Source organism: Onychomys torridus, chromosome 8 (assembly GCF_903995425.1).
Source record: "Onychomys torridus chromosome 8, mOncTor1.1, whole genome shotgun sequence".
Lineage (NCBI taxonomy): Eukaryota > Metazoa > Chordata > Mammalia > Rodentia > Cricetidae > Onychomys > Onychomys torridus.
The window spans coordinates 109315996-109342930 of record NC_050450.1 but is presented as its reverse complement, the minus strand read 5'-3'; the positions used below and the strand labels follow the sequence as shown (position 1 = coordinate 109342930).

General features: G+C 44.0%; 1 protein-coding gene across 2 annotated transcripts; it reads left to right on the top strand.

Annotated features, from left to right (window-relative positions):
• Positions 1–656: 656 nt before the first annotated feature.
• On the top strand, positions 657–20537 carry Wdr45b (WD repeat domain 45B). 2 transcript variants are annotated; one of them, XM_036197506.1, is made up of 10 exons: positions 659–877; positions 5054–5128; positions 7186–7287; positions 9477–9564; positions 11124–11218; positions 12177–12367; positions 17331–17416; positions 18258–18359; positions 19063–19184; positions 19711–20537. In XM_036197506.1, exons 1-10 carry the CDS (start codon positions 811–813, stop codon positions 19815–19817), a joined length of 1035 nt encoding a protein of 344 aa, XP_036053399.1. In that variant the 5' UTR covers positions 659–810; the 3' UTR covers positions 19818–20537. The 2 variants fall into 2 exon arrangements, with proteins under 2 accessions (XP_036053400.1, XP_036053399.1); XM_036197507.1 differs by lacking the exon at positions 7186–7287 and having other exon boundaries at positions 657–877.
• The last annotated feature ends 6398 nt before the right edge of the window (positions 20538–26935 follow it).

Here is a 26935-nt window from a genome sequence, read left to right as displayed (position 1 = left end):
CAAGATGCTATATGTCTTCACTTGGAAGAAAGAATAGTAAAGTTAGGGAGGGGCCGGTGAGGAAAGAAGGGCTTCCATAGCCATTCAGTTTGACTCTGGTCTAACGAGTCCAAACCTCTATAACCAGGCACCCCAACTAACAGTCCCCCTAGGTTAAGTGCCGGTGGGGACGACTTTCCTATGGGGTCGTGTCCTATGAGGCTCTTGGAGTTAGGGAGATGTCTCTTGGGGAATTTGTGTCAGTGGGAAGACGTGTCAGACTGTTGGAGAGCCCAGAAAGACACAGAGGAAAGTCTGTTTCTTGGGGGGGGGGGGGGGGTTGTCCGCTGAAAAAAGCAGGCGCCATTACAAGGAGGCTGCTTCTGGTGGGACGTGTGTTCCGTGGAAACGTGGCTACGGTTACGGGAGACTGTGGGTTGTGCGCAGGCGTGTCCGACGCGGTCTGCTCGGGAGCAAGTCCTCCACCCGGTCAGTCCTGCCTTGCTGTGAGTGCCTAAGCGCCTCCCTCCCTCCGCAGCAGCTCCTCCGACCTGTCCGCCCCCCCCCCCCCCGTTGTGGACGAGCCTGGCGTTCCCCCGCCAACAACTTCCCTGGGTTGGATGTCTTAGGCACTCGCGCTTGCAGGTTGTGCGCACGCGCATCAACAGGTCCGCGCGCACTGACGACGCATGCACTGACGACACACGCACGACGCAAGCTCCTAGGACACTCGCTTCCGGCCGCGGCGGCCCTAGCGCCGCGCGACTGGATAGATCGTCTGGTTTTGAGCGGTATGCGGTGCTGAGGAACGACGGACCCCGCAACGGCGCCATGAACCTCCTGCCGTGTAACCCCCACGGCAACGGGCTGCTGTATGCCGGCTTCAACCAGGACCATGGTGAGACTCCAGGCCCAGTTCTGTGGCAAAACCCCAGCCCTTCCGGGAGACCCCGACCCGACGCTGTCGCTACTGCAGGGCCCCAGACCTGTCGCGAGTGACCCCCGTACCCTAATGGGAGACCTCGGTTACACCCTGCGACATCAGACTTACTTTGTGGCAAGAGCCCTCCGAACCTTGTAAGGAGACACCCCCACCCCCTGCTTCTCCAGCCAGAGCAACCATAGCCTGGCGAGTTCCCCCCGCGGGCGCGCTGCCGCTGTTTGCGAGCAGCCTCACTTTTTACTGGGTGTCTAGACCACGCAGGCTTACTGCCCGGTGTAAGGGTCTTAAGCGCCTACGTTGCCATCGGTGTGGTCACGGAGAGGCAGTTTGTTATGGTTCTTGTGCTCTGGTACCTTCGCCAAGTGTAGGTTCTCGTCTTGATGCGGATCCCAGCAAGACACCTCGCCCTCCCCTTTAGTATTTTCTTCTGTTCAGTAGAATCAAAGGACTTACGTGATTTGCCTTTCCGGGAACTGCCCTTTGAGTTTGGGATCTTGGGGAAGATGTTCTTGCCTCTGCGTGCTGTGCTCCAAGATGTGGGCGGGAACCCCTCTTGGTGGAGATTGTATCCCCTGCTTCCGATGCCAAGTTCCCCTTTCTTTCTATATATATATATATGTATATGTATATATGTATATATTTTATATGTATATATGTATATATTTTTTTTTCTTGTTTTTTCAAGACATAGTTTCTCTGTGTAACCCTGCCTGTCCTGGTACTCACAGAGATCCGCCTCCCTATACCTCCTTAAAGATGTTCACCACCACACCCGGCTGTTTTTTTCTTTTTTTTTTTTTTCTTCTCTGTGTAGCTTTGCGCCTTTCCTGGAACTCACTTGGTAGACCAGGCTGGCCTTGAACTCACAGAGATCCTCCTGGCTCTGCCTCCCGAGTGCTGGGATTAAAGGCGAGCGCCACCAACACCCGGCTGTTTGTTTCTTGAGAGGGAGTCTCACTAGGTAGACAGTGGCTGGCCTTAAACTATGCTGATACTCCTATTTCATACACCATATTCACACCATCCCTCTCAAGATAATTTTAAATAATTTATTTTGAGGTTCTGGGGTACAAAAAATAAATAATTTTAAGCAGATAGTACTATTGTGTATCTCATCTGTATATATTTACTTGGAGTTCATGTACTAGGCATTTCAGGAGGGTTGAAGGATGCATTCAATATAATCCAAATCTGTAGGATAGCTATAACATTTCTAAAGTAAAACCAAGCTAGGGCATAAAAAATGTGTACATCCTGTGACAGGTGTAGAAAGCTTTCCTTTAAATTGGAGATGGACAAAATTAATATTGACCTTTGAAGGCACTGGCAGTTCTTGGAAGAGAGCAGTTAGACTCAAGTGTGGTGGCCTTGAGCAACATGGGATTCCTGACCTGATGATTGCAGTGTTAGTCCCCTAATTGTGAAGGAGCACAGTTAGCATTAACATGTTAGGGGTGAAATGTACAGTGAGCATCATCTGGCTGAACATTCTGAATTTTTAACAGCAAGAAAAGATTGGCAATTTTTTGAATAAATTTTGGTAATCAAACCTTTTACAGAATTAATATTTATACAGTTCCTTAAGAAATTAGCTTTTAGCCAGGTGTGGTGGTGCATGCCTTTGACCCTAGCACTTGGGAGCAGAAGTAGGCAGATCTCTTGAGTTTCAAGCTTGCTTGGTCTATAGAGTGAGTTCCAAGACAGCTGGGGCTATACAGAGAAACCCTGTCTCCAAAAACCAAAGAAAAGAAGAAAATAGCTTTTGAGCTGGCAAATTGTCTTAGTTACTTTTCTGTTACCCTGATGAGTCACCATAACCAAAGCAACTTATATAAGAGTTTATTGGGAGCTTACTGTTTCAGAGGGTTGGAGTCCATGACCATCATGGCAGGAAACTTGATAGTGGGCAGGCAGGCATGGCACTAGAGCAGTAGCTAAGAGCTTACATCTGATCCACAAGCAAAAAGCAGACAGACTGGGATTGGTATGAGCTTTTGGAACCTCAAAGCCTGCCCCAGTGACACACTTGTCCAACAAGGCCATATCTCCAAATCCTTCCCAAACAGTTTCACCAACTAGGTAACAAGCATTCAAATATATGAACTAATGGGGGCCAACCTTTTTTTTTTTTTTTTTTAATTTTTTTTTATTAAGCATACAGTATTCTGCCTGCATGTATGCCTGCAGGCCAGAAGAGGGGGCCAGATCTCATTACAGATGGTTATTAGCCACCATGTCGTTGCTGGGAATTGAACTCAGGACCTCTGGAAGAACAGTCAGTGCTCTTAACCTCTGAGCCATCTCTCCAGCCCCGGAAGGACATTCTTTTTGTTTGTTTTTCGAGATGGTTTCTCTGCATAGTTTTGGAACCTGTCTTGGAACTCTCTGTAGACCAGGCTGGCCTCAAATTTACAGAAATCTGCCTGCCTCTGCCTCCCAAGTGCTGGGATCAAAGGCATGCACCACCACCGCCTGGCATGGGGGCCATTCTTATTCAGATCTTTCACAGGAATGTAGCTCAGTTAATGGAGTGAATACCTAGCTTTCATGAGGTCATGGGTTTATATTAAACTAGTACTTCCCTTAACTGGGAATAGTGGTACATTCCTGTTATCTCAGCATGGGGGAAGTGGAGGCAAGAGGATCGGGAGTTCCAAGGTTATCTTGGGCTATCTGAGACTGTCTGAAAAAGAAATAGACTTTAATAACAAAGTTTCTGGCTAGAGTTTTAAGCCTTACAGTATGAACTCACATCAAGCAGTTGAGTCAGTCATAATTTGGTTTGGTTTATAGATTTACTTTTTTTTTTCTTCGAGACAGGGTTTCTCTGTGTAGTTTTGGTGCCTATCCTAGATCTTGCTCTGTAGACAAGGCTGGCCTCAAACTCACAGAGATCCACCTGGCTCTGCCTCCTGAGTGCTGGGATTAAAGGTATGCGCCACCACCACCTAGCCTACTTTTGGTATTTGCTGCCCTTTTTTTTTTTTCTTTTTGTCATTATTGTTTTGGGTTTGTGTTAGGTTGGGCTTTTTTTGCTTTTTGTTTTGTTGTTTTTTGAGACAGGGTTTATTTGTGTAACCCTGGCTGTCCTGGAACTCTATAGACCAGGCTGGCCTCAAATTCAGAGATCCTCCTGCCTCTGCCTCCCAAGTGTTGGGAATAAAAGGCGTGTACCATCACTGACTGGCTGTTCTTGCTGGGTTTACAAATCACTTTGTGTGGGGGAGTGGGGGGATGGGGGTAGGTGCCCATGTAAACACATTTATGTGGAGACCAGAGGCAGGCAGCAGGTGTCTTTTTCGGTCTCTAAAGGTGAAGAGGTGAACCAGAGCTGGTAGGATGGCACTCAGAGGACTTTTGTATTCCTTTAGACTCATTACACATTGTACAGCTGCTGCAAGGAACCAGCCTTGCAACATTAAATTGAAAAAAAAAATTGGAGGGTTTGGTTTTCCTTCTCTTAGCTGAAGCTTGATTTGAATAATCGTTGAGCATCATGTTTGAAGTTAATCAATATAGTTCTATGTTGCCATGATTATAGGAATCGCCATATCATCTTGAGACCTGGGTGCTTTTTCAGTTCCTAGCAGTACCTTTTATTTGGACCTTGACAATCTTGAGTATGTGATTTGGAAACAGTGACTGAGATGTCCTAAGTCAGTCACTGCTTGTGGCTGTGACAGGAGTTTGAGGAGTCTGAACAATTCATGGGTAAGAATGAAGTCTTGGGAGACCTCAGTACTGCCTTCTAGGAGGTCTCTCTGGAGGTGGAAAAGAGCAGCTTCCATGACCCCCATCCTGTCTCCTAATACACTGCACAATCCCCTAAGAGTATACCTGATACAAAACTCAAGCACTGTGTTCTAGAAGGGGAGTTGGTGAGAGTTTGACATTAGTGAGAGGTAGTATGCCCAATGTTTAAGCAGAATCCTGGTCCACAGGAAGGGCCCCACAGTGGGGAAACCGCATGTTAAATGGCAACCCAAAGTACATCCCAGGAAATGATACTTCTGAAGAAGCTGTGGCTTAGTACACAGCATATATGATTTGAACATGTAATAGAGGCTTCCTTGGACCCCTTCTGCTGGCAACAGTCATGGGGATTAATATGTCTCATGTTTCTTGCTTTAGGATGTTTTGCATGTGGGATGGAAAATGGATTCCGAGTCTATAATACCGATCCACTCAAAGAAAAAGAGAAACAAGGTAAGGGAATGATGGTCATTTCCTGGGTTTCCCCATTATTAGCCCTCACCTCAGTCTGGAGAAAGGGCCTTAACTGAGAAACAAGCAAGGAGAGTTTGGCCCTTGTAAACTGGGGCAGACGTGTGTCTTTACAAGCGTTACTTGTGCTGGCTGTATTAGGGGACAAGTGTGGCCAAGCTGCATTCTTTAATGAATTATCATGCTTCTCTTCCTCTATACATCTTCAGCCTCTGCTACCTCTGCTTGGGAGAACAAAGTGTATTTAATGTAGGGCACTTTCACACTTTTCTTGATGAATGTAAAACTAGAGGAATCAGATCATGGATTTAATTCCGGTGTATGGGACTCTTAAACTCTTCATATGTCCAATACTTACAAAGTATTTTAATAGTTGGGTATAATGGCATATATCTGTAACCCTGACTTAGCACTCAGGAAGCTGAGGTAGGATTGTGAGTACATTTCAAGGCCAAACAGAACTTTGTAATGAAACAGTGTGGAAAAAGAATTTTGTTTATTATGATAAATTATAATTCTTCTTGCTTATTTCAGTATCTTTTGTTTTGTTTTTGAGACAGGGTTTCTTTGTGTAGTCCTGGCTGTCATGGAACTTGTTGTGTAGACCAGGCTGGCCTCGAACTCACAGAGATCGACATGCCTCTGCCTCCCTAGTGCTGAGATTAAAGGCATGCGCCACCACCAAAGCTATTTCAATGTCTTGATCCATGTTTTGTTTGTTTGGTTTTTAATTTAAAGTTTTTTCTGTGTAATGAGTGTTTTGCCTGCGTGTGTATATGTCTGTGTACATAATGCATGTCTGGTTTACAAGAGGCCAGAAGAGGGCATTGGGTCTCCTGAAACTGGAATTATAGGCACTTATGAACTACATGTGCTAGCAATGAAAGCCGTGGAAGAGCAGCCAGTATTCTTAACTGCTAAGCTTCTTAATCTGTGCTTTCATACAATCAAAATTTTCAAAAGCCGCAACCAGAAATTGTACAGATAAATATTTCATATTTATGATTAGCTTTTATAAATAGAGGGTTTTTCAGCTTAGTTTCTCTTCCTATATATTTTCTTAAACATTTGATAGTTCCTGGTCCTTACCTGCTGGCATAGAAAAGCACTAGCAATAAATGAACAAATTTCAGAAAAACCATTGAAAATGAACAATAATATCCATTTCTCCCCAAAGTTGGGTTTTAAATTTTCTGATTCTAGTAGAACTATCTTAGCTCTGTAAAAAGAAGTTATCATCCAGCTGAAGTCACACATATCTGTAATTCCAGTGCTCTGGAGGCTGAGGCAGAAGAATTTTGAGTTCCAGCTATAAAGTGAGGCCCTGTCTAATAAATTACCAAGCTGGGTATGGTGGTACAAGCTTTTAATCTCAGCACTCTGGAGGCAGAAGCAGGCAGATCTGAGTTTGAGGCAAGCCTGGTCTACATAGTGAGATTCTGTCTCAAATTAAAAAAAAAACAAGCAAACAAAAAACAGACAAACAGACACTGTCTTCTATTCTTTTTTGTTTGTTTTGTTTTTTCCTGAGACAAGGTTTTTCTGTGTAGTTTTGGTGCCTGTCCTGGATCTTGTTCTATAGACCAGGCTGACCTTGAACTCACAGAGATCCACCTGGCTCTACCTCCCAAGTGCTGGGATTAAAGGCATAAAGGCATGTGCCACCACTGCCTGGCTTTTTTTTTTTTTTTTTTTTTTAATTAATTAATTAATTTTTCCTGTCTTCTATTCTTATGATGAAACACCATAACCAGAACAACTTGGAGAGGAAAGGGTTTATTCCACTTACATATCCAAGTCACCTTTCATTGAGAGAAGCCAAGGCAAGAACTCAACAGGCCAGGAACCTAGAGGCAGGAGCTGATACAGAGGCCATGGAGGGTGCTGCTTACTGGATTAATCCCAATGGTTTGCTCAGCCTGCTTTCTTAGAGAACTAAGAATTAAATAGTGGAATGCTGAGTATTGTAGGTTTTCACTTCTTTCCATTTGTTAAATATTTTAACTTACTAAATTATCTTTTTTAAATTATCATTTCAGAATTTTTAGAAGGAGGAGTTGGTCATGTGGAAATGTTATTTCGCTGTAACTATTTAGCTTTAGTTGGTGGTGGAAAAAAGCCGAAATATCCTCCCAACAAAGGTACAGTAGTCCTATCTTTAAAAACTTTGTCACGTATATAGTGGTATCCTGAACTTTGTAGAACATCCTATGTCTGTAACCACATGGGAGACTCTCTAGTAGTCCTCTGAGGTGTTGAAAACCACTGGGAAAGAAATTTCCACAAAGTAGAAGGATAGGAAGGCTGGATATCAACTGTTGATGGGTGGGGTGTACTTCACCTGTAGGTTGGTATAGTGTAAGTCAAGATTCAGGGTAAAGCAAAGTCTAGGGAAGGTTTTTCCCCTGCTGAAAGCCGTGGCCTCAGAGACATTAACTCATTGTACATATAGAACAAGGAGCCAGGTTGGCTGTGGGTGCATAGGTTACAGTATTGGTGTGGACATGTTATTATATATGTTGGAGGATACAGATAAGAGGTATGGCCCTCCGAAAATGAGGGGTGGAGGGCTTTTCTTTTAACTGTAGATAGATATCACACCCTTAGTTGAGCTTAATTTAGCTTTTGTTAGAAGGAGGAAGTAAACATAACTGATCTCACCTGAAGGAAGAAAGCTTGAGAAAAAGACCTAGAAAGAAGGGAAAGCATGGGAAAGATGGAAGGTTGCTTGAAATGGGAGCAGGACTTACCTTGGAGATGGTGGAGACAAAGTGTCCAAAGTTGAGCATGTACTGGGAGGGTAGCTAGTGTCTGGTAGAGAATTGGAATAGCTCAGGTATGAGGCAGGAAAAAAAGGAAAGAATTGTGAGGGTAATAGGGTATCTCAGGGATGTCTTGAGGCCTGGGTTCTATTATCAAGTACCCAGAAAGAAAAGAAATGGGACCATGTACAAAGGCAGAGGTGACTCTGGGTCCCAGGCTTACCATTCCAGTAGAGCTCTGTGAACTTGGGAAATAAGAGTCAGCACTCAGGTCAGCCCTGTGGTTATGCCTTTTTTTTTTTTTTTTTTTTTGTTGTTGTTTGTTTGTTTGTTTGTTTTAATATATTTATTAAATTTTTTTCCATTTTACATACCAACCCCAGTTCCTCCTCCCTCTCCTTCTCCCGCCTCCTCACCTCCCTCCCACTCTACCCCCATCCACTCCTCCCATGGTAGTCAACAAAGTCTGGGTTATGCCTTTGTTTTAGAATCAGGAGCAGAGAAAAGTAGTGTAGTTATGTTGGAAATCTTGTCCTCCCTTTCCTTTGTGCTACTGTGAATTGAACCTAAGTCCTGTATTACCAGCTACCAGCTACCTATCTTTTTTTTTTTTCCAAGACAGGGTTTCTGTGTAGCTTTGCGCCTTTCCTGGAACTCACTCTAGCCCAGACTGGCCTCAAACTCACAGAGATCCGCTTGCCTCTCCCTCCTGAGTGCTGAGATTAAAGGCGTGGGCCATCATCACCTGGCCTATCGTTATTTTTTAAATTATTGTTTATTTATGCATAGGGTGGGGAAGACAGAAGTTTCAGAAATCGGTTCTCTTTCCACCATGTGGATCTCAGATATTGAACTCAGGTTACCAGACTTGGTGCAAAAACCTTTACCAACTGAGCCTTCTCTTTGCCTCCTGTTCTTCCTTCTCCCACTTGGTCCTCTACTCTCCCCTTTTCTTTATGGTGGTAGGAACTGGACCTAGGGCCTCAAAAGGCATGCTAGACAATATTCAACAGTAAGCTATAGTCCCAGCCCATTTTTAAAAATCTATCATGTGCGTTTGAGTGTACACCACATGTTTGTGGGTGCCAGAGGAGGCCAGAAGAAGACATTGGATTCCCTGGAACTGGAGTTGTGATTGTGAACCGCCAAACATGGGTGCTCAGAAGTGAACCCGAGTCCACTGGAAGAGCAGAAAGCACTCCTAACCAACAAGCCATCTCTTCAGCCCATGTTCATTTTTGAAACAAGCTTTTCTCAGCATTTAAACACGGAGTAACTATAGTCAGACTCGCTTTTTAGCTCAAAGAGGTGACACTGTGCTTGAGTGTAAGACAGATTGGTTTCCTGTGGTCTTGGTTGTGCTTGTGACGGTTGCATAGGGATGGGGTGCGAGTGAGTAGAAAGGTGCTGGGGGTTAGCTCCACTTAGCCTTACAAGCCTGGTTGTACCCCACCATTGCCAGGTACAGAGAAGACTCTGGGCATGTTTGGCCTCATGGGTTAGGTGCTATCTACAGTTTGGCACTGTGGGCTACCTGTGACACCACATGCACTCTTCTGGTGTTTCAGTGATGATCTGGGATGACCTGAAGAAGAAGACAGTCATCGAGATAGAGTTCTCCACAGAGGTCAAGGCTGTCAAGTTGCGGAGAGATAGGTGGGTTTGGTGTTACTCTTCTAAGTGAAGTTTGATTTCTTTAAGACCAGATGCAATGATTTTCTGTGGAACAATGTATTAAAATGTCAGTAACTGTAGCTTGTGATCCATAGCAGAAGAGGTTTTTTGTTTTTTGTTTTTCTGCCCTGAGGAAGACTGGAAATTTGATTGGCTTCTAGATTCTTCAGAGGGATGTTCTGGGTAGGCATGGAAATGTTTCCAGGTCTGCATGTCAAGCCACCACCTCAGTGTCAGACAGGTCTTGTCAATTGCTACTTTTACTGGTTGTTCCCATGTTGAAAGTAGAGGAGAATTTGGAAGCTGATCTTGCCATTGACTCTCATTGCTGAAATTAGCAGGCCCTGCCCAGCATTGCCTTACAGAGTTCTCCCTGTTAGCTTGTTGACCAAGAGAAAGAAGAGCTTCATTACTTGGGTTTTAATTTGATGTGATTTATGTATCATCATATTCTTAAGATTTCTCTGTGTAGCCGGGTGGTGATGGTGCACACCTTTAATCCCAGCACTCGGGAGGCAGAGCCAGGTGGATCTCTGAGTTCGAGGCCAGCCTGGTCTACAGAGCAAGATCCAGGACAGGCACCAGAACTACACAGAGAAACCCTGTCTTGAAAAACCAAGGGGGAGGGAAAGATTTCCCTGTATGTCAGTTGCAGAGAAAAAAATTACTGTTCCTGCATCATTCTTAGGTTTGTTACAGCAGTGCTTAGAGGCCTTAATAATGCAAATACTTGACCCAAACTAATAATCTTCTACTTGAAAACTTTTTAGGTGGTGTTTTATTCTGTTTTTGTTTTAGTTTGTTGAAACAGGGTTTTACTAGGTAGCCCAAACTGGCCCTAAAGTCTTGCTATTCTGCCTCAGCTTCCTAAGTGACAGGAAGGACTTTCTCAGGCATGTGCCACTACTCCTGGCACAATTTCCTTAATTATAGAAGTGTTTTAAAAGTATGAGAGTGTAATTCTGTGATACGTCTCATTGCGCTAATGCTCTACTTGAGATGTCTGGTCGTGATGTTTGTCTAAGCGCACAAGTTTCTTTGAGACTGATCTCTGAAAAGTGATGGGCCCACTCAGCTGTGCTCAGCCCTTATGCTTTTGTCTTCTTGGCCACATTGGGACCTGTCTCTAACTGGAGTGTTGGTACACACCTATAATCCCAACATTTGGGAAATGAAGGCAAGAGGATAATGAGTTCAAGGCCACCCTCCAATACATAACAAGGTCAAGGCCAGTTTGGGCTATGTGAGACCCTATCTCAAAAAAACAAAACAAAGCAGGTGTGTTGGTATACATTCACAGTCCCAGCACTCAGGAATCAGAGGCAAGAGGACTACTGCAAATTTGAAGCTGAAGCTAGCTGAGCTACAAAGTGAGACCCTGATCAAAAAACAAAACAAAACAAAACAAAAAAACAATAAAAGTCTAGTCCTTTTTGTATGAGGTACTTCCTGTGTTTCTGAGTTTCAAAATGGGAACAGAAATCACAAAATGCTTATTTTACTTTTGAGAAGAGGAACTCTGATTGCATTTTTCTTTCCAGAATTGTGGTGGTTTTGGACTCCATGATTAAGGTGTTTACATTCACACACAATCCCCATCAGTTGCACGTCTTTGAAACCTGCTATAACCCTAAAGGTGAGAGCTGGAGAGGAAGAGCAGCAATGGGAAGTTGGTCCATGTGGGGATAAAGATGAGGCCTGGGTGCCCTGACCCCAAGTGGGTCCTTATCTGAGTAGTGAAACTGTGGTGGGTCTGACTTGTGCACACTCAGACACTCTGAAGGAGTGTTAGCCTTTGCCTCCCTGCCAGCCTGAGCTCCCTTAGCATCTTGGGTGAAAATTCTGAAGCTACACCCTTACCACAGTCTGGGGGATTCTTTCTCTGCTACCTGCCTCCCCAGCAGTTTTGAGCCACCAGCTCTGGCCTTTTCTTCTTTTCTTTGGAGTAGACTATTTATGACTGACTTGTGTATTCGATTGTCACCCTCATACTGTCACAAAAATTGTAATTTTTTTCCCTTCAATTATGTTGTGCTATAAATTACATTACTCACCTCCCCATATTTCCCTTCATTTTTCTCTTTTCTTTCCTTTTTTCTCTCTTTCTTTTTTCCCTTTTTCCTTTGAATGAAGTATTGCTTGGTTGCTCAGGCCAGTCTTGAACTTTCAGGTTTTCCAATGATCCATATGCCAGTACCATTCTGCCATTATTGCTGGAACTTTAAAGTTAATCTTAAAATTATGTAAGATGAATCTTCCAGTCTTACGTTATACAGTTTTTGGTCATTTAGGACCTTTCTTATACCTCATAACTCTCCCTATCAGCTTGTGTGCTGAGGTTTTAGCTGTGTCTTTTGAAGGCTGTGGATGAGTTATAGTACGTTGTTCAGCAAATGTTCCCTGTTATAAAGCAGGTGTCATGGGCAGCAACTTTGTCAACCCTGATATTCTTTCCAGTGACTATGATTCTGAGGTAAATACACAAATAGTTAACTTGTGACTGCAGACTTGATGGCAGGAAGTAGGTTTGGGTTGTGAAGAAACAGGCTTCAGCCAGTGTCATCTCCCAACCAGTTTTCTCTGTCTCTGCATAGGCCTCTGTGTCCTGTGTCCCAACAGTAACAACTCTCTTCTCGCCTTCCCTGGCACTCACACTGGCCATGTACAGCTTGTGGACCTGGCCAGCACAGAGAAGCCACCAGTGGACATTCCTGCACATGAGGGTGTCCTGAGCTGTATTGCTCTCAACCTGCAGGGAACAAGAATTGCAACCGCATCTGAAAAAGTGAGTACAGGCCATTCATGCCAGTCTGGTCTAGTTATGGAAAGGGATCTAGGCCAGGCCCACACATTGCTTTGTTTCCTGTTCATTACAAACCTAATCTGTTGTTGAAATATGATAAAGATAGAATGCTGACCTGGGTGTGGTGGCACATGTCTGTAATACCAGCCCTCAGAAGGCTGAGACAGAGAGGCTATTAAACTCAAGGCCACTTAGGGCTGCAGAGCGATACCTTATGTCTTGGTTGTCTGATGACACTTCAGAGTGTCTTTCGAACCTGCCTAAGAATATCTCCTCAGTGAACTGCAGTATCTTAAAATTTGGCATATCGACCATTGTATTAGTTATTTGTTGCTGTGATAAAACACCATGGCCAGAAGCAACCATGGAAGAGTTTATTTTGACTCAACACTTCCAGAGGGGGAATCCATAACAACAGGAGAAGCATGGCAGCAGACAGCTAGATTAAGAAGCTGAGAGATCACAGAAAGAACAAACTGTAAATGAGGGTAGGCAATGAATTTCCTTTTTTTTTTTTTTTTTTTGGTTTTTTGGGACGGGGTTTCTCTGTGTAGCTTTGCACCTTTCCTGGAACTTGCTTTGTAAACCAGGTTGACCTCACAAAAGATCTGCCTGCCTCTGCCTCCCGAGTGCTGGGATTAAAGACGTGTGCCACCACTGCCCGGTAGGCGGCAGGCGATGAATTTTCAAAGGCTACCCCCAGTGCTGGACTTTCTCCAACAAGGTTCTATCTCCTAGAGATTCTATAGTCTTCTCAAACAGTAACAATAACTAGTGGCTATATATTGAAATATTTGAGCCTATGGGGGAGCATTGCTTATTCAAAACCCCATAACCATGTTATCCTTTATTTTGTCTTAAGTGAAAACCAAAAATTTATACCTACTTTTAGAGTATTTGAGTATGTGTGGCATGGAGGGATTGGGGGTAGCTTTGTGGAGTTGGTTCTCTTTCTATATTTGTGTGGGTCCCAGGAATTGAACTCTGGTTGCCAGGTTTGTACTGCAAGTACCTTTATCTGCTGACCATTGCACGGGCCTCTGAAAATTCATATCTTTTTACTATGGTTTCTACTTAGGACAGTGAGCTCAGTATCATTAATTAGAGTGAGCCCACAAGCCAGTGGTGTATCAGTTAGTGGATTCAGCCTCCTGGGAGAACAGGTCACAGCTGTGTTCTACCCTGCCTAGTTGTTGCCTGAGCTGTTGGTGAAAGACAGCAGTGGTCAGTATGTATGTGGACATATAGCAGAGAGTAAGCAAGTCCTGTTTCTTCCTGTCCTGGTTACCAGGAGGCCTAGGTATCTGCAATTATTGCTGTTTAGAGTGAAGTTCAGAAACTATAGATAGCCCATGGTGGTTCAGAATTTGTGATTCTTCTGCCTCAGCCTCCTAAATGCTGGGATTACAGGCTGACTAGACAAGTACAGTTTTATGTAAATTTAAAAATAGGATTTTCTCAGCTGAGGATGTAGCTCATTTGATAGAATGCTTGCCTAATCATATACAAATCCCTGAATATGCTCTCCAGAACTACATTAGCCATGAGGCACATGGATTTTAAGAAGCTGAAGGTTGCCAGGCAGTGGTGGTGTACACCTTTAATCCCAGCATTTGGGAGGCAGAGGACAGCCAGGGCTACACAGAGGGACCCTGTCTCAAAAAACAAACGATAACAACAACAACAAAGATGAAGCAGCAGCTTAAGGTCAGCCTGGTCTATGTAGCAAGCTTCAGGCCAGTCAGGGTTACATAGTAAGACCCATGTCTCAAAACAAACAAATAATAAAGGAGACAGAAGAAAAATGCCAAGCATGTCAGTTTACAAACACCATTATTTCTCATCACTCATTTGAAAGGCTGAACCAGTAAGATTATCAAACGTTCTAAGCTAGCCTGGGCTACATAGTGAGATGTCATCTCATAAAAAAAAAAAAAGTCTGGTAGGGTGGTAACACATGCCTTAATCTCAGCACTTGGTGAATCTCTGTGAGTTTGAGGCTAGTCTGGTCTACATAGTGAGTTCCAGGCTAGCCAGTAAGAACTACATAGTGAGACCCTGTTTCAAAACAAAAAAGGTGACACATAATGATGCATACCTGTAATTCCAGTACTTAGGAGGTAGAGGTAAGAGAATGTATTCTTGGCCAGTCTGGTATGTATAAGAGCCTGTCTTTAAAAAATAAATTAATTAATTAAAGCTGGTGTAGGTAGGATGGACTCATCTGGCAAAGGATTTTTTTCAAATCCTTTTACCCTTAGATTCTCCATCTTCAACTTCCTGCACCTTATTCGTGTATATGCAGGTGATTGTGTGCACATGCATGTGTGGAGGAGACTAGAGGTCAACTTTAGGTGTTCTTTAGATAACCTTGTACTGGCCTGGAACTTACCAAGTAAGCTATGCTGACCAGCCAGTGAACACTAGTGATCCCTCTGTCTCTACCTCCCCCCTTTTCTGTATCCTCCCCCCCTTTTCTTTCTTTTTGAGCCAGGGTTTCTCTATGTAACAACCCTGAGTGACCTGGAACTCATTCTATAGACCAGACTGGCCTTGAACCCACAGAAATCCTCCTGCCTCTGCCTCCCAAGTGCTGGGATTAAAGGTGTGCACCTTACACCTGGCAAAATTTTGGTTTAATTATTTGTTTGCTTGCTTGTTTGTTTTAATTTGATTTTTTAAGACAGGCTTGGTTTTTTTGTTGTTTGTTTGTTTTTTGAAACAGGGTTTTTCTGTGTAGCCCTGGCTATCCTGGAACTTACTCTGTAGACCAGGCTAGCCCCACAAAGATCTGCCTGCTCTGCTTCCTAATTTAAGTCATAGAGTATCTTTCTTGTAATGGTGGGTGACAGACAGTAGCAAGCTACCTACCAGGAAAAACAACAGATATTCCACACTAAACCATGCTGCCAATGTTGTTAAGACACGGTGTCACTGTATTCCACACTTTTCTGGAACTCACTATGTAGCCTAAACTTACCTAGGACTCAGTAGTTTGGGGGAGTGTTTTGTTTTATTTTGATTTTGAGAAAGAATCTTATTAAGTACAATGCTGGCAAGCTATGAACTTGATGTCCACTATGTCATCATTCCTTGCTCCAACCTTTTTATGGATACAAATATTCAGTAAGTACAACGCGGTTGTGGTGGTGCACACCTTTAATTCGAGCACTTGAGAGACAGGCTGTAAGCATTCTGTGTGTCATCAGCAGGCGACTGTGTCCCAGCCTAAAAAAACGTACATGCACTCCCATGCACTCTCCCCCCCACGCGGTGTCTCTGTCTGTCTGTCTGTCTATTTCTCTCTCCCTTAATAAAGCTCTAAAAGGTATCACTGGGTCCTGTGGTGACTGTGACCTTTCCACGTGGTAGTTGCGGCCAGCTACAAGCGCCGCTGTATACCCTTACATAGGCAAGTGGATTTCTGTGAGTTTGAGGTAGGCCTGGTCTACAAAGTGAGTTTGGGGACAGCCAGAACTGTTACACCTTGTCTCAAAAAACAAAACAAAACAAAAACTCTAGTATTCAGTAAATGCATGAGATATTCACCTGTTTGTTATAAAATATGCTCTTATGTAAAAGCAATTTTACCCAATGTTAGGCTGTTTCATTTTGTCAATTACAAATCTTTTCATATTCCATCCTGTCACTCATTTAATGTAATATTTATAAAACTATTAACGATAGCCAGGCTTAATGGCTTGCATCTGTAATGCTGGTGTTTGGAAGCTGAAGCAGGAAAGTTGAAGCAGGAGCATGGCCTCAGGGCTATCTGGGGCCATCCTTTGCAGTGTGAGACTCTATCCAAAAAAAAAAAAAAAAGACAAGACAAACAACTACAAGAGTTTTGTTGTTGCTCTGGATTCTGGGTAAGGGTGTGTGTGTGTGGTGGGGGTTGTTGTTTGAGGTTTTTGTTTTGAGGCAAGGGCTCCCTATATAAACCAGGCTGGCCTCAAACTCATAGAAATCTACCTGCCTCTGCCTTCCAAGTATTGCTATTAAAAGCAGTGCACTACCACACCTGGTTTTGTTTGTTTATTTTAACAAGCTAATTTTAATGAATACTGTTATGACACTGGATTCTTCAATAATTAATATTTTCTTCCCCAGAACTTGCTTCAACTTCATCTTGTTAGAATTGGTTCTTACAGCCTTGCCATTGGTTTTTTGTTTTTTCCAAGATAAGGTTTTTATGTGTAGTTTTGGTGCCTGTCCTTGATCTCTCTCTGTAAACCAGTCTGCTGAACTCAGAGATCCACCTGCCTCTGCCTCCTGAGTGCTGAGATTACAGGTGTGCGCCACCGCCTGGCCAGCCTTGCCATTGTTAGGACTGAGCAGTGTTTGGTTGGTTTGATGGATCAAATGCATTTCAGGTTTGTTTAGGACACTATCTGGCAGTTCAGTCAGCTGAGAGCAGGGGTCTTCCTCCCTGTTCTGCACAGGGACCTGCTGCATCTCCAAGAATGGGGCTGGAGATGGGTTTACTATAATACAGAGTTGCCAGGTCATTGTCCACAAAAACTGACCGTTCACCTTTTACTTTTAAGGAAACATTTGTTTGGAGTCTGAGCACAATTCTTCCTCAGGGAGGTTAATGTAGATGGTGTTGATGTTCTCCTTTTATTCTCTGCTGCCTCACTTCCTGAGAGGAGGAATATCTGATCCTCTTGTTGATGCCTGTCGGAGGTGACACTGCTCTAGCAAGTAACAGGTCTTTGAGTGAGGAACTGCAGAGGCAGAGATCAGTCTAGGCCACCCCACAAGGAAATGGTCTTCTGACTCCTCCCATGCTGTGCCTGAGTTAGCAGACAAGAGACATGCTGAATTTTAGGTGATGTGGGTGAGTCAAAAAAGGGGTTTGGGAGCCAGTGGGTGTTAATATAAATCGTTTCAGACTAATGAGTTATAAATTGTTGATAATGAAACACTTCACTGTTTTTCAAAGGGGACCCTTATAAGAATATTTGATACTTCATCAGGGCATTTAATCCAGGAGCTACGAAGAGGATCTCAAGCAGCTAATATCTATTGGTAAGGACTTCATCTTGGGAGTAGTAAAACCAGGGTAGTAGCACAGGTGGGAGGGTATGGCTGAGCTGTTAGGTTCTTGGGTTTCAGCTCTTTTTATTACGGATTTTACGTTTTATTATGAGAAATGTCCACGAAGATGGAACATTGTGGGCCTTCCCTCTCCTGTTGCAGCACGGATATGTTTGTCAGACTCCCTCCATCTCCCCTCTAGTCCAGCTTAATTCCCTGTGGTACTTACTTCCCATTTTATGATCAATAATTATTATAGTTGGTTTTGAGAGTGAATAGTTCATCTGTAAGGTCCCACAATGTATGTATTGCTAAAGCCCAGCCAGGCAGGATTTCATACCATGGCTACAAGAGCCTGGCCACCCTGGCTACCCCTGGCCTTTGGGTATTTGAGCCAAATTTGGGAGATTAACCTGTGTACCCTGGCCCTTGGGTACAGCACACTTTACTGCATGTCTACTGTCTGTATAGAATGCATGTAGCCATTTTGTGCTGCAGCATACTTAGTAGTCACCTCCTCAGGGCAATGTATGCCTTTCTCACCTGAACCTCCTGAAACTGGCATGGAGGTCATCTGAGGAAACCCCACACCCTTCACTGGCACACAGGCATCAGCAGTTGTACCTACTGGGCACTGGTGGACAGATTGTTCCCTGGACTTTTGACTTGGATCCTGGTTCCATGGGGGATGCTTAAAGTCGCTGCTTTTGACTCAGCAATGCTGAGAGATGGGGTGTGGGCTAGTGCATTGTGTGTGTCGAGGGCAAGAGAGTTGGATCTCCCTGGTCCTCTGTATCTGCATAGACCCAAGCCCTGTCTGATTTCTCTGCAGCATCAACTTCAATCAGGACGCTTCTCTCATCTGTGTGTCCAGTGATCATGGCACTGTGCACATTTTTGCAGCTGAAGATCCAAAAAGGAATAAACAGTCTAGGTGGGTTTTAGAAGTGTTGTGGTAGGGAACAGCCCAAAATTAGAGGATCCTCTACAATGTGTTTCCTACAAGGACAAATCCAATGTCAATTTAGATTGAACTCTTTCACATCTCATTAATTTGCTGTTTGTGGGATTTGAAACTGAATGTAGATTGATTCTGCACCGACTATCCCACTCAAGGCCCCATTATTGTCAAGTTCTTTGACACTTGGTTCTGGACAGGTTGGCTCCTGAATGTTGCCATTCTCTTAGCAGGTTAATCTGATGGCAAGAGAGTCCTGTGCCCCTTCCTGTGCTGAGAGCTGTGCTATCTTAATACAAAATCATGAATTTTTATGTAGGAAATGAGATCACTCAGTCCAGGGCTGGAGATGTGGTTCCTCAGTTAGGAGCACTGGCTGCTCCTTCAGGGTGCTCTAGTTCAACTCTCAGCACCCACACGGCAGTTTACAACTCTCTGTAACTCCAGGCCCAGGCCATCTGATGCCCCTTCTGGCCTCTGGGCACCAGGCATCCATGTGGTGTACAGACATGTGTGCAGGCAAAGCACCCATACACATAAAATAAAATTAATTAAAAATAAAGGCAGTCCTAAACTGTAAAAAGATTTTAGAATTTTCAGCAGCTCTCTGGGATTAAGCCTATAACTGTGTCATTATCTTAGTGAATATAAAGCCTCTCTTTTCCTTTTGTCCTTACAGTCTGGCATCAGCCAGTTTCCTTCCAAAGTACTTCAGCTCCAAGTGGAGCTTCTCCAAGTTTCAGGTTCCATCAGGCTCTCCATGCATCTGTGCCTTTGGAACAGAGCCCAACGCAGTCATTGGTAAGTGGTCTGTGTGGGAGGCCTCAGCATGTGGTCTGGGCTGGACCAACTCTCAAAGTTCCCTTCCCTCCTCCTGTGGCTGGGGTGGGTCCTACTCAAAGCCTTTAGCTTTCAGGGTGCTATTAGTACCTTTCCAGGTCCCCATGAATGCTTTGGGGGCAGATCTGAAGATGACCTCAGACTACTTTACTGTAGCCAACCCTCATTGGATGGGTATGTACCTGGCAGGCTATAACTCTTGGCTAGCTGTACTCAGGATTCTTTTTTTTTTAAGATTTATTTATTATGTATACAGTGTTCTGCCTGCATGTGTGCCTGCAGGCCAGAAGAGGGAGCCAGATCTCATTACAGATGGTTGTGAGCCACCATGTGGGTGCTGGGAATCGAACTCAGGACCTCTGAAAGAACAGCTAGTGCTCTTAACGGCTAAGCCATCTCTCCAGCCCTGTACTCAGGATTCTTGAGGCTTATTTGATTTTGATTGTAGGAGGTAACAGTCATGTATTGATGTGGTCTCCTCTCCCAGCTATTTGTGCAGATGGCAGCTACTACAAGTTCCTGTTCAGTCCCAAGGGCGAGTGTGTCCGGGACGTGTGTGCACAGTTCCTGGAGATGACTGATGACAAGCTGTGACTGTCTATGAGTGCAGCTGATGCCACCACCCAACGCCCTGTGGATTCCTGGGGCTGGTGCCAGTGCCCCAGGTCTGTGGGTGAGGGGCTCAAGGATTCCCTCAAGGACCTTGGTCTCGAAGCCATACATGGTTGTCTGCCTTCCTGAGCAAGGCTTCTCATTCCCATATCAAAAGGAATCATCCTCATGGTTCTGCAGACACTCTGTGGCTCTGGGCATCTTGTGCCCTTGCTGGCCACTACCCTTTAGTTCAACTATGCTGTTAGCATTAGTGGCACCACCATACCTTCATGCCAGTAGGCTCCCTGCAGTCCCTGGGGACTGTCCAAGCATGAGTCAGTGGAAGCTTGTAGGAATGAGTGTGTCAGGGCTCACATCCTAGATAATTCCAATAGGGTAATACTAGCAGCTTATCCGGTAGAGTACCTCCTACCACACATGAGGAGCACTGTTCAGAGTACACACTATGGAGTGTTCTGACATTGTTGGGTCATTAGAGTGAGTCACATCCCAGACCTGCCAGAGAACAGAATGCTTGTGGCACCCACTTGAGGCACAGTCCTTAGGCTGCAAGGGAGGCAGGGTTCTCCTGGTTTAGTTTGGGTTAAAACAGAACTTCCCATTACCTTTAGGGAATGAAGTAACACATAGACTTTAAAAATCACTCCCAGAGCCGGGCGGTGGTGGCACACGCCTGTAATCCCAGCACTCGGGAGGCAGAGGCAGGTGGATCTCTGTGAGTTCGAGGCCAGCCTGGTCTACAAATCGAGTTCCAGGACAGGCTCCAAAGCTAGAGAAACCCTGTCTTGAAAGACCAAAAAAAAGAAAAAAAGAAAAAAAAAAGAAAAAAATCACTCCCAGAAGAAAGCATTACTTAACTTAGGGGCCTTCTCAGTGCAGTGTCCATGTGCCTGTAGCAAACCAGTTGTGTGGAGGGAATTGCCTTGGCCTGTGGTGTCTACCCTGTCTCATCTCTCCCAACATCCACAGGAACACACACTAACATTGGGGGTGGCAGGCACATCCTGGTACTGACACAGGTAACAGGTTCCATGTTTCTGTGCCACTTGAGGTATATGTTTAATTTTTTTTACATATCTTCTAAGCAGCTCAGTTTTGCGGTTTTGATTTCAGGTTGCAAACATTTAAATTGTGCTCAGCAGCAGGTTCTCAGTTCTGCCAGTTCCTTCACCACTCCTGTAATCAGCTAACTGTGGATTTGATGTCAAGTATGCATGTTACCTTATGTGTATTTAATCATGAAACTTAATTTTGCACACTTGTTTGTACTGTTTCTTTGAAATAAAAGTGACTAATTTTGTTGTACTCTATCTGTAAAGAGCAAAGCCATGTGTAATGAAACCAAATGTTCTCATCCTGAGTATATAATGGGATTGGGGGTCCTGCCCGACTTGTAGGCTGTTGAGCTGGGAGTGGAGTTCCCTGTTATATGGACACCTACCTCACCAGCACAGCCACTGAAAAGAGAAACTGAGTTTGTATGGTTTAGGGCCAGCCAGAGAGCAGGTACAGAGGGAACAGTTCATAAAAAAACTTTTTGGTATCATTGTCCTGTGCTATACCAGTGTTGACTCCCTGGTTTCAGAGCTGTCAACGTGCTGCCCTATGGGAAGATACTGTGAGAGACCAGTCATCTATATACTTTGAGTAGGTCTTCCCACAGTGTGAATTGGTTCGTCAGAACTGGGGAGGCAAGGAGGTGACAGCAGATGGCACACCAGGATTTGAGGCAGTGTTATGTTTTAGTACCGTGGTATTGGCATGAGACATAATGAGGTGGCACAAAAGGTCCTGCCGTCTACAGTCACCAGGCTGAGGCTGTACCTCATTGGGCACAGTCTTCTTGTGAGTGGCCTCCCTAGTCAGCTTCCCAGCCCACACCATCCTTGGGACTCCCTCAGCATCTGAAGTTGGTGTCAGCTTTGGCACACCATGCAAGGAGTACTCCAGGCTCCTACTTGTTTTGTAGGGACAGTGAGTGCACATGGGCTCCCTGTGGTGGCAGAGCAAGGGTTAGGAGGGGACTCCTAGCACTGTCTGCTCCCCAGATTTTGCTTGCCTCTGGATAAAGACCAAATTGATGGATTGCTAGGCAAAGCTCTGTAGGTTTACAGGGATCAGCAGACCTTTCAAACATCCAGTGCTTTGTCAGTGCCATTTTGGGCCTTGACCCAAAAGGGGATCTGTGAATGCGCACTTCCAGGGATTCCAGAAGCTCCTGGTTGGCTGTTTTTCCTAAGTGTAGCCTTAGCATCTGAGGTCATCCAGGACATGGATATGAAAAACTGCACTTTGTTTCTGCTTTGCCTAGTCTTCTCAGCAAGCTAAATGTTACCTTTTCCTTGCAGCAAGCTAAATGTTACCTTTTGCTTGCGGCAAGAGCTGCCAGGTCCCTACCTTCCTTCACGTTTCTCAAAAACCACACAGGCTTAAATGGTTGAGTGAAACTCTCCATGTGTGAAATAGCCCTGGGTGGACCCTTGGCCATTCCTTCTGGCCTTTTGGCAAACATCACTGTAGGACCACATCTTTGTTTAATGTTTTCTTTCTTCAGGCAAACTATGCCTCTGGGTGCAAGCATGGTCTGTCAATAGCCTAGGGGTCATGGTCCATACCCTCTCTGCAGTTGGCTGTAAGAGGCATTTGATTGACTTTCACATTTTGGAAAGTACTTACGATTTAAAAAAAAAAAAAAAAAATGTCGCTTTTTGTTGTTGTTTTTCCGAGACAGGGTCATCTCAGTGTAGCCTCTGGCTGTCCTGGAATTCACTATGTAGACCATGCTAGTTCCAAACTCAAAGACAATCCACTAGCCTTTGCCTCCCAAGTGCTGGGATTAAAGGTGTACACCACCATTCCTGGCTATATGTCGTTCTTACAAATGAGAAAGGAACATACAGAGAACTACAGTGTTGTGAAATTGTCCCACAAGTCTACCACCAGAAAAGAAAGACCCAAGCCCTTGATGAAAAAATTTTAATTTCAAACAGCATTAGGTGCTGAGTTTTGTTTTGTTTTGTTTTTGAGACAAGGTTTCTCTGTTTAACAGCCCTAGCTGGCCTGGAACTCACTTTGTAGACCAGGCTGGCCACCATGCCTGGCCTTAGGTGCTAATTTTTAGTTTTTCTAAAAATGTTTGTTTAGTTAGTTGGTTTTTTGAGAACAGAGTCTTCTGTGGCCCAGGTTGGGCTTAAACGCTTATGTGACTGAAGATGGCCTTGAATTCCTGGAGCATCCATATTACAAGTGCTGCTTTAAAAAAGAAAACAAGTTCTAACGTTAGAAATACTGTGATTGCCCAAAGATATTTGCACTTTTTGCTAGCACAATCAATGTTAAAATGGAAATAATTGTGCACAAAGATTTGCAAGCTTGGCTATGTCTTTTTGTAATAAAGGAGCTGTAATTGCTGGGTCTGAAGGTTTTCAATTTTTATTTACTTGTTTATTTGAGACAGGCTGTCCTGGAACTTGCTGTGTAGACAGGCTGGCATCCAACTCAGAACCTGCTGCCTCTGCCTCTGGAGTGTTGGGATTAATAGGATGAAAGGTCTGGATACCACAGAGGGCTCCAGAGAGTTCTCAGTTTTGATGTTCATTCACTTGTTTGTTTAAACCTCAACGCTAGGACCAGACTGGGCCCATTCTTTTCAAATTTATTTATTGAAACAGTCCTGTTATGTTTCCAGCCTCAACCAATATCCCCTCTTGCCTCTCCTGGGAACACAAGCTCTGCCCTTAGCCCTGCCCATTACGAGTCGTTGAAGAATAAGATCTTCATATGTAGATAGGTTGGATCGTCTGAACATGGATGACAGTCATCTATGAATTTTTCTTGTGTGTTCCTGGTCTCTTGCATGTTAGGTAAGTGCTCTCACATGAGCCAAGCCCTAACTGCTTTTCTTTTGTAAGAGCTTATTGCCATCTGTCCCTAATTATGAGACTTTGCACTGACTCTCTCTGATACACTCTGCTCTGTGTTAAATAGATTTGGATGTCTTTTCTTAACTGTACAGCTTTTAATTTTTACGGTTCTGCTTTATTGTTTGTCTCATATATAGCCCAGGCTGTTGTACAGCAGAGGATGACCTTGAATTCCTGATTTCTTGCCTCCAACTCCCAAGTGCTGGAATTACAGGCATGCACCATGCCCACTTTCCTCTCCTCCAGTTTTTTTTTTTTTTTTAAATCTCCAGTTCAAACTGGCCTTGGACTTTCAGCTATCCTGCCTAAGTTTCCAGAATACTGAGATCACAAAAGTACACTACTACTGGGCTCACTTCCTTAACTCTTAAAAGTTCTGGTATGAGGGCTGGAGAGATGGCTCAGAGGTTAATGGCACTGGTTGTTCTAAGTTCAATTCCTGGCAACTACCATGATGTCTCAACAACCATCCTTAATGAGATCCGGTACCCTCTTCTGGCGTGCAAGCAGAACACTGCTGCATAAATGGTTTGGGAGTACCCTGGATTACAGGCATATTACACCTGTGTAATCGTGGAGAATAAAAGAGAATCAGAAGTTCAAGGCCAGGCTAGGCCATGAAACCCTGTCTGAAAAAAAAAAATCAAAATACGGGCCTGGAATGATAAGTGTGCAGTTGCCGTTCATCATCTCACTTTCCTGCTGACCTGAAACAGAGAACAACCGATGCTGAATTTTCACCTGTGTGAATCCAGGCTGGCCTCAAACTCACAGAGATCCGCCTGCCTCTGCCTCCCAAGTGCTGGGATTAACTGCTACCACTGCCAGGCTCATCTGTATGAATTTTAATATGGACTAATAGCTTAAAATGATGAGAGTAGAATTTGAAACAACCATCATTGGCTCTGGGCAGCAGCACTGTAAGAGGCGCCAGCCTGGCTGGTTGGTATGTTATGTATGACAGGAACATTAAAACGAGCTCTGGGGCTAGAGAGATGGCTCAGTGGTTAAGAGCACTGGCTGCTCTTCCAGAGGTCCTGAGTTCAATTCCCAGCAACCACATGGTGGCTCACAACCATCTGCAATGAGATCTGGTGCCTTCTCTGGTATACAGTCATACTATATATGTGGTAAATAAATAAATCTTTAAAAAACAAACAAACAAAAAACAGGGAGCTCTGTAGCTCATGTAGCATGAAGTCACAGCTTAGTATGCTTCCCAGGTTCTTGTTTTTTCAAAACTATTTCACAAAGTTACAATTTGGAAAGCTGATAAGATAAGGTCTTTGTATTTCTGATGTGGGGTTTCCTGATTGGGAATTTAAAATTGATAGGTTTTATTTGCTTTTTTTTTTTTCGAGACAGGGTTTTTCTGTGTAGCTTTGCGCCTTTCCTGGATCTCCCTCTGTAGCCCAGGCTGGCCTCGAACTCACAGAGATCCACCTGCCTCTGCCTCCCGAGTGCTGGGATTGAAGGTGTGCGCCACCACCGCCCGGCATTGATAGGTTTTATTGAGTCTGAAAATTTAGTTGTTTTTCAGCCAGTTCTTTTAGGAAGTCAAATTCATAAAATAACACTTTTTTTCCCCCACAGAGCTGAGGACTGAACCCAGGGCCTTGTGCTTGCTAGGCAAGCACTCTACCACTGAGCTAAATCCCCAACCTCAAATATTTTGGTTTTTTGTTGTTGTTGTTTGTTTGGGTGTTTTTGTTTTGTTTTGTTTTTTTGATACAGGGTTTCTCTGTGTAGCTTTTCCTGGAACTCACTCTGTAGACCAGGCTAGCCTCGAACTCACAGAGATCTGCCTGCCTCTGCCTCCTGAGTGCTGGGATTAAAGGTGTGCACCACCACTGCCCAAATAACACTTTTTATATTGTCCTACTGTTCATTGAAGCAAGTCATATGTTAAAATATTTTCTGCCTCTTTCAAGGTATGTACTTTGCATTGGTCATTGTCTCAGAGATGTCACTAGTGTGGTTTAGTCAATGTCCTGCCCATTCTGTGCAAGCACATCTGTCACTCTTTTTTTGTTTTTTCTTCTTTCCTTTTTTTTTTTTTTTTGTAATTCAGAGTTTTGCTGTGGCCTGGGTGCCCTCAAAACTCACTGTACAATACAACTCACTGTACAATACAGGCTATCCTTGAAATTGGAATCTTCTGCCAGTTTCCCAGATGCTGGGATTACAGGGATATCTGACTTGTGGCATATATTTATAACTTCAGGTGGGTTTATCAGTTCCAAGTTAGTTTCTTGTTCTTAACTAATGAGTTTAATTTGCTCATTCAAATATTTCTTTATTTCTTGTGCTTATTACTAGTACACATATTAAAGCTGTTACCTGCTAGTTTCCACATCTGAGGCTTGGAGTAAATCCAGCTAGTTCTCTTCTGCTCTGAGGGAGGCTCACATTTGCTGTCCCTAGCATCTGTATTAGATTGTAGACACTGCAGATGGCCCATTGTGAACGTTACAAATTCTGTTACAGTCACTGTTTGAACTCACACTGTGGTGGGATCAGGTAGCATGGAAGAAAACTGAGATATACTTGGCTGTGAGCTCAAAGGATTTAGAGGCCTCAAGGGCACATGCATGACACTAGGAGTTTAGTTTTGTCAAATAGTATTTTGCATTTATAGAAAGATCACAACTATCTTTTCCTCTTTTTAAAAGATTTATTTAAAATTATGTGTTTTGTCTTCATACATGTATGTACATTTGTGTACAGTGTTTGCAGAGTCCAGAAGGCACTGGATCCCCTGGAACTGGAGTTACAGGTGGTTGTTAGCCACCATGTAGGTACTGAGAATTGAACCTGGGTCCTCTGGAAGAATAGCAAGTGCTCTTAACTGCTAATAAACTGTCGTTCCAGCCCCTTCCCTGTAGCTAGAGTTTTCCTGTCTGGCCCAGTCAGAATAAATCTCTCTCACCCGCCAGACCCATAGACGCTCAGACCCAACCAAATAAACACACAGAAACTTATATTGTTTACAAACTGTATGGTCATGGCAGGCTTCTTGTTATGTACTTCTATCTTAAATTAACCCATTTCTTTTAGTCTATAAGTTGCCACATGGCTCGTGGCTTACCGGTAGCTCACATCTCCCTTGTCATGGCAGCTGGCAGTGTCTCACCTCCCCAGCCTTCACTTCCCAGAATTCTCTTCTCTGCTTGT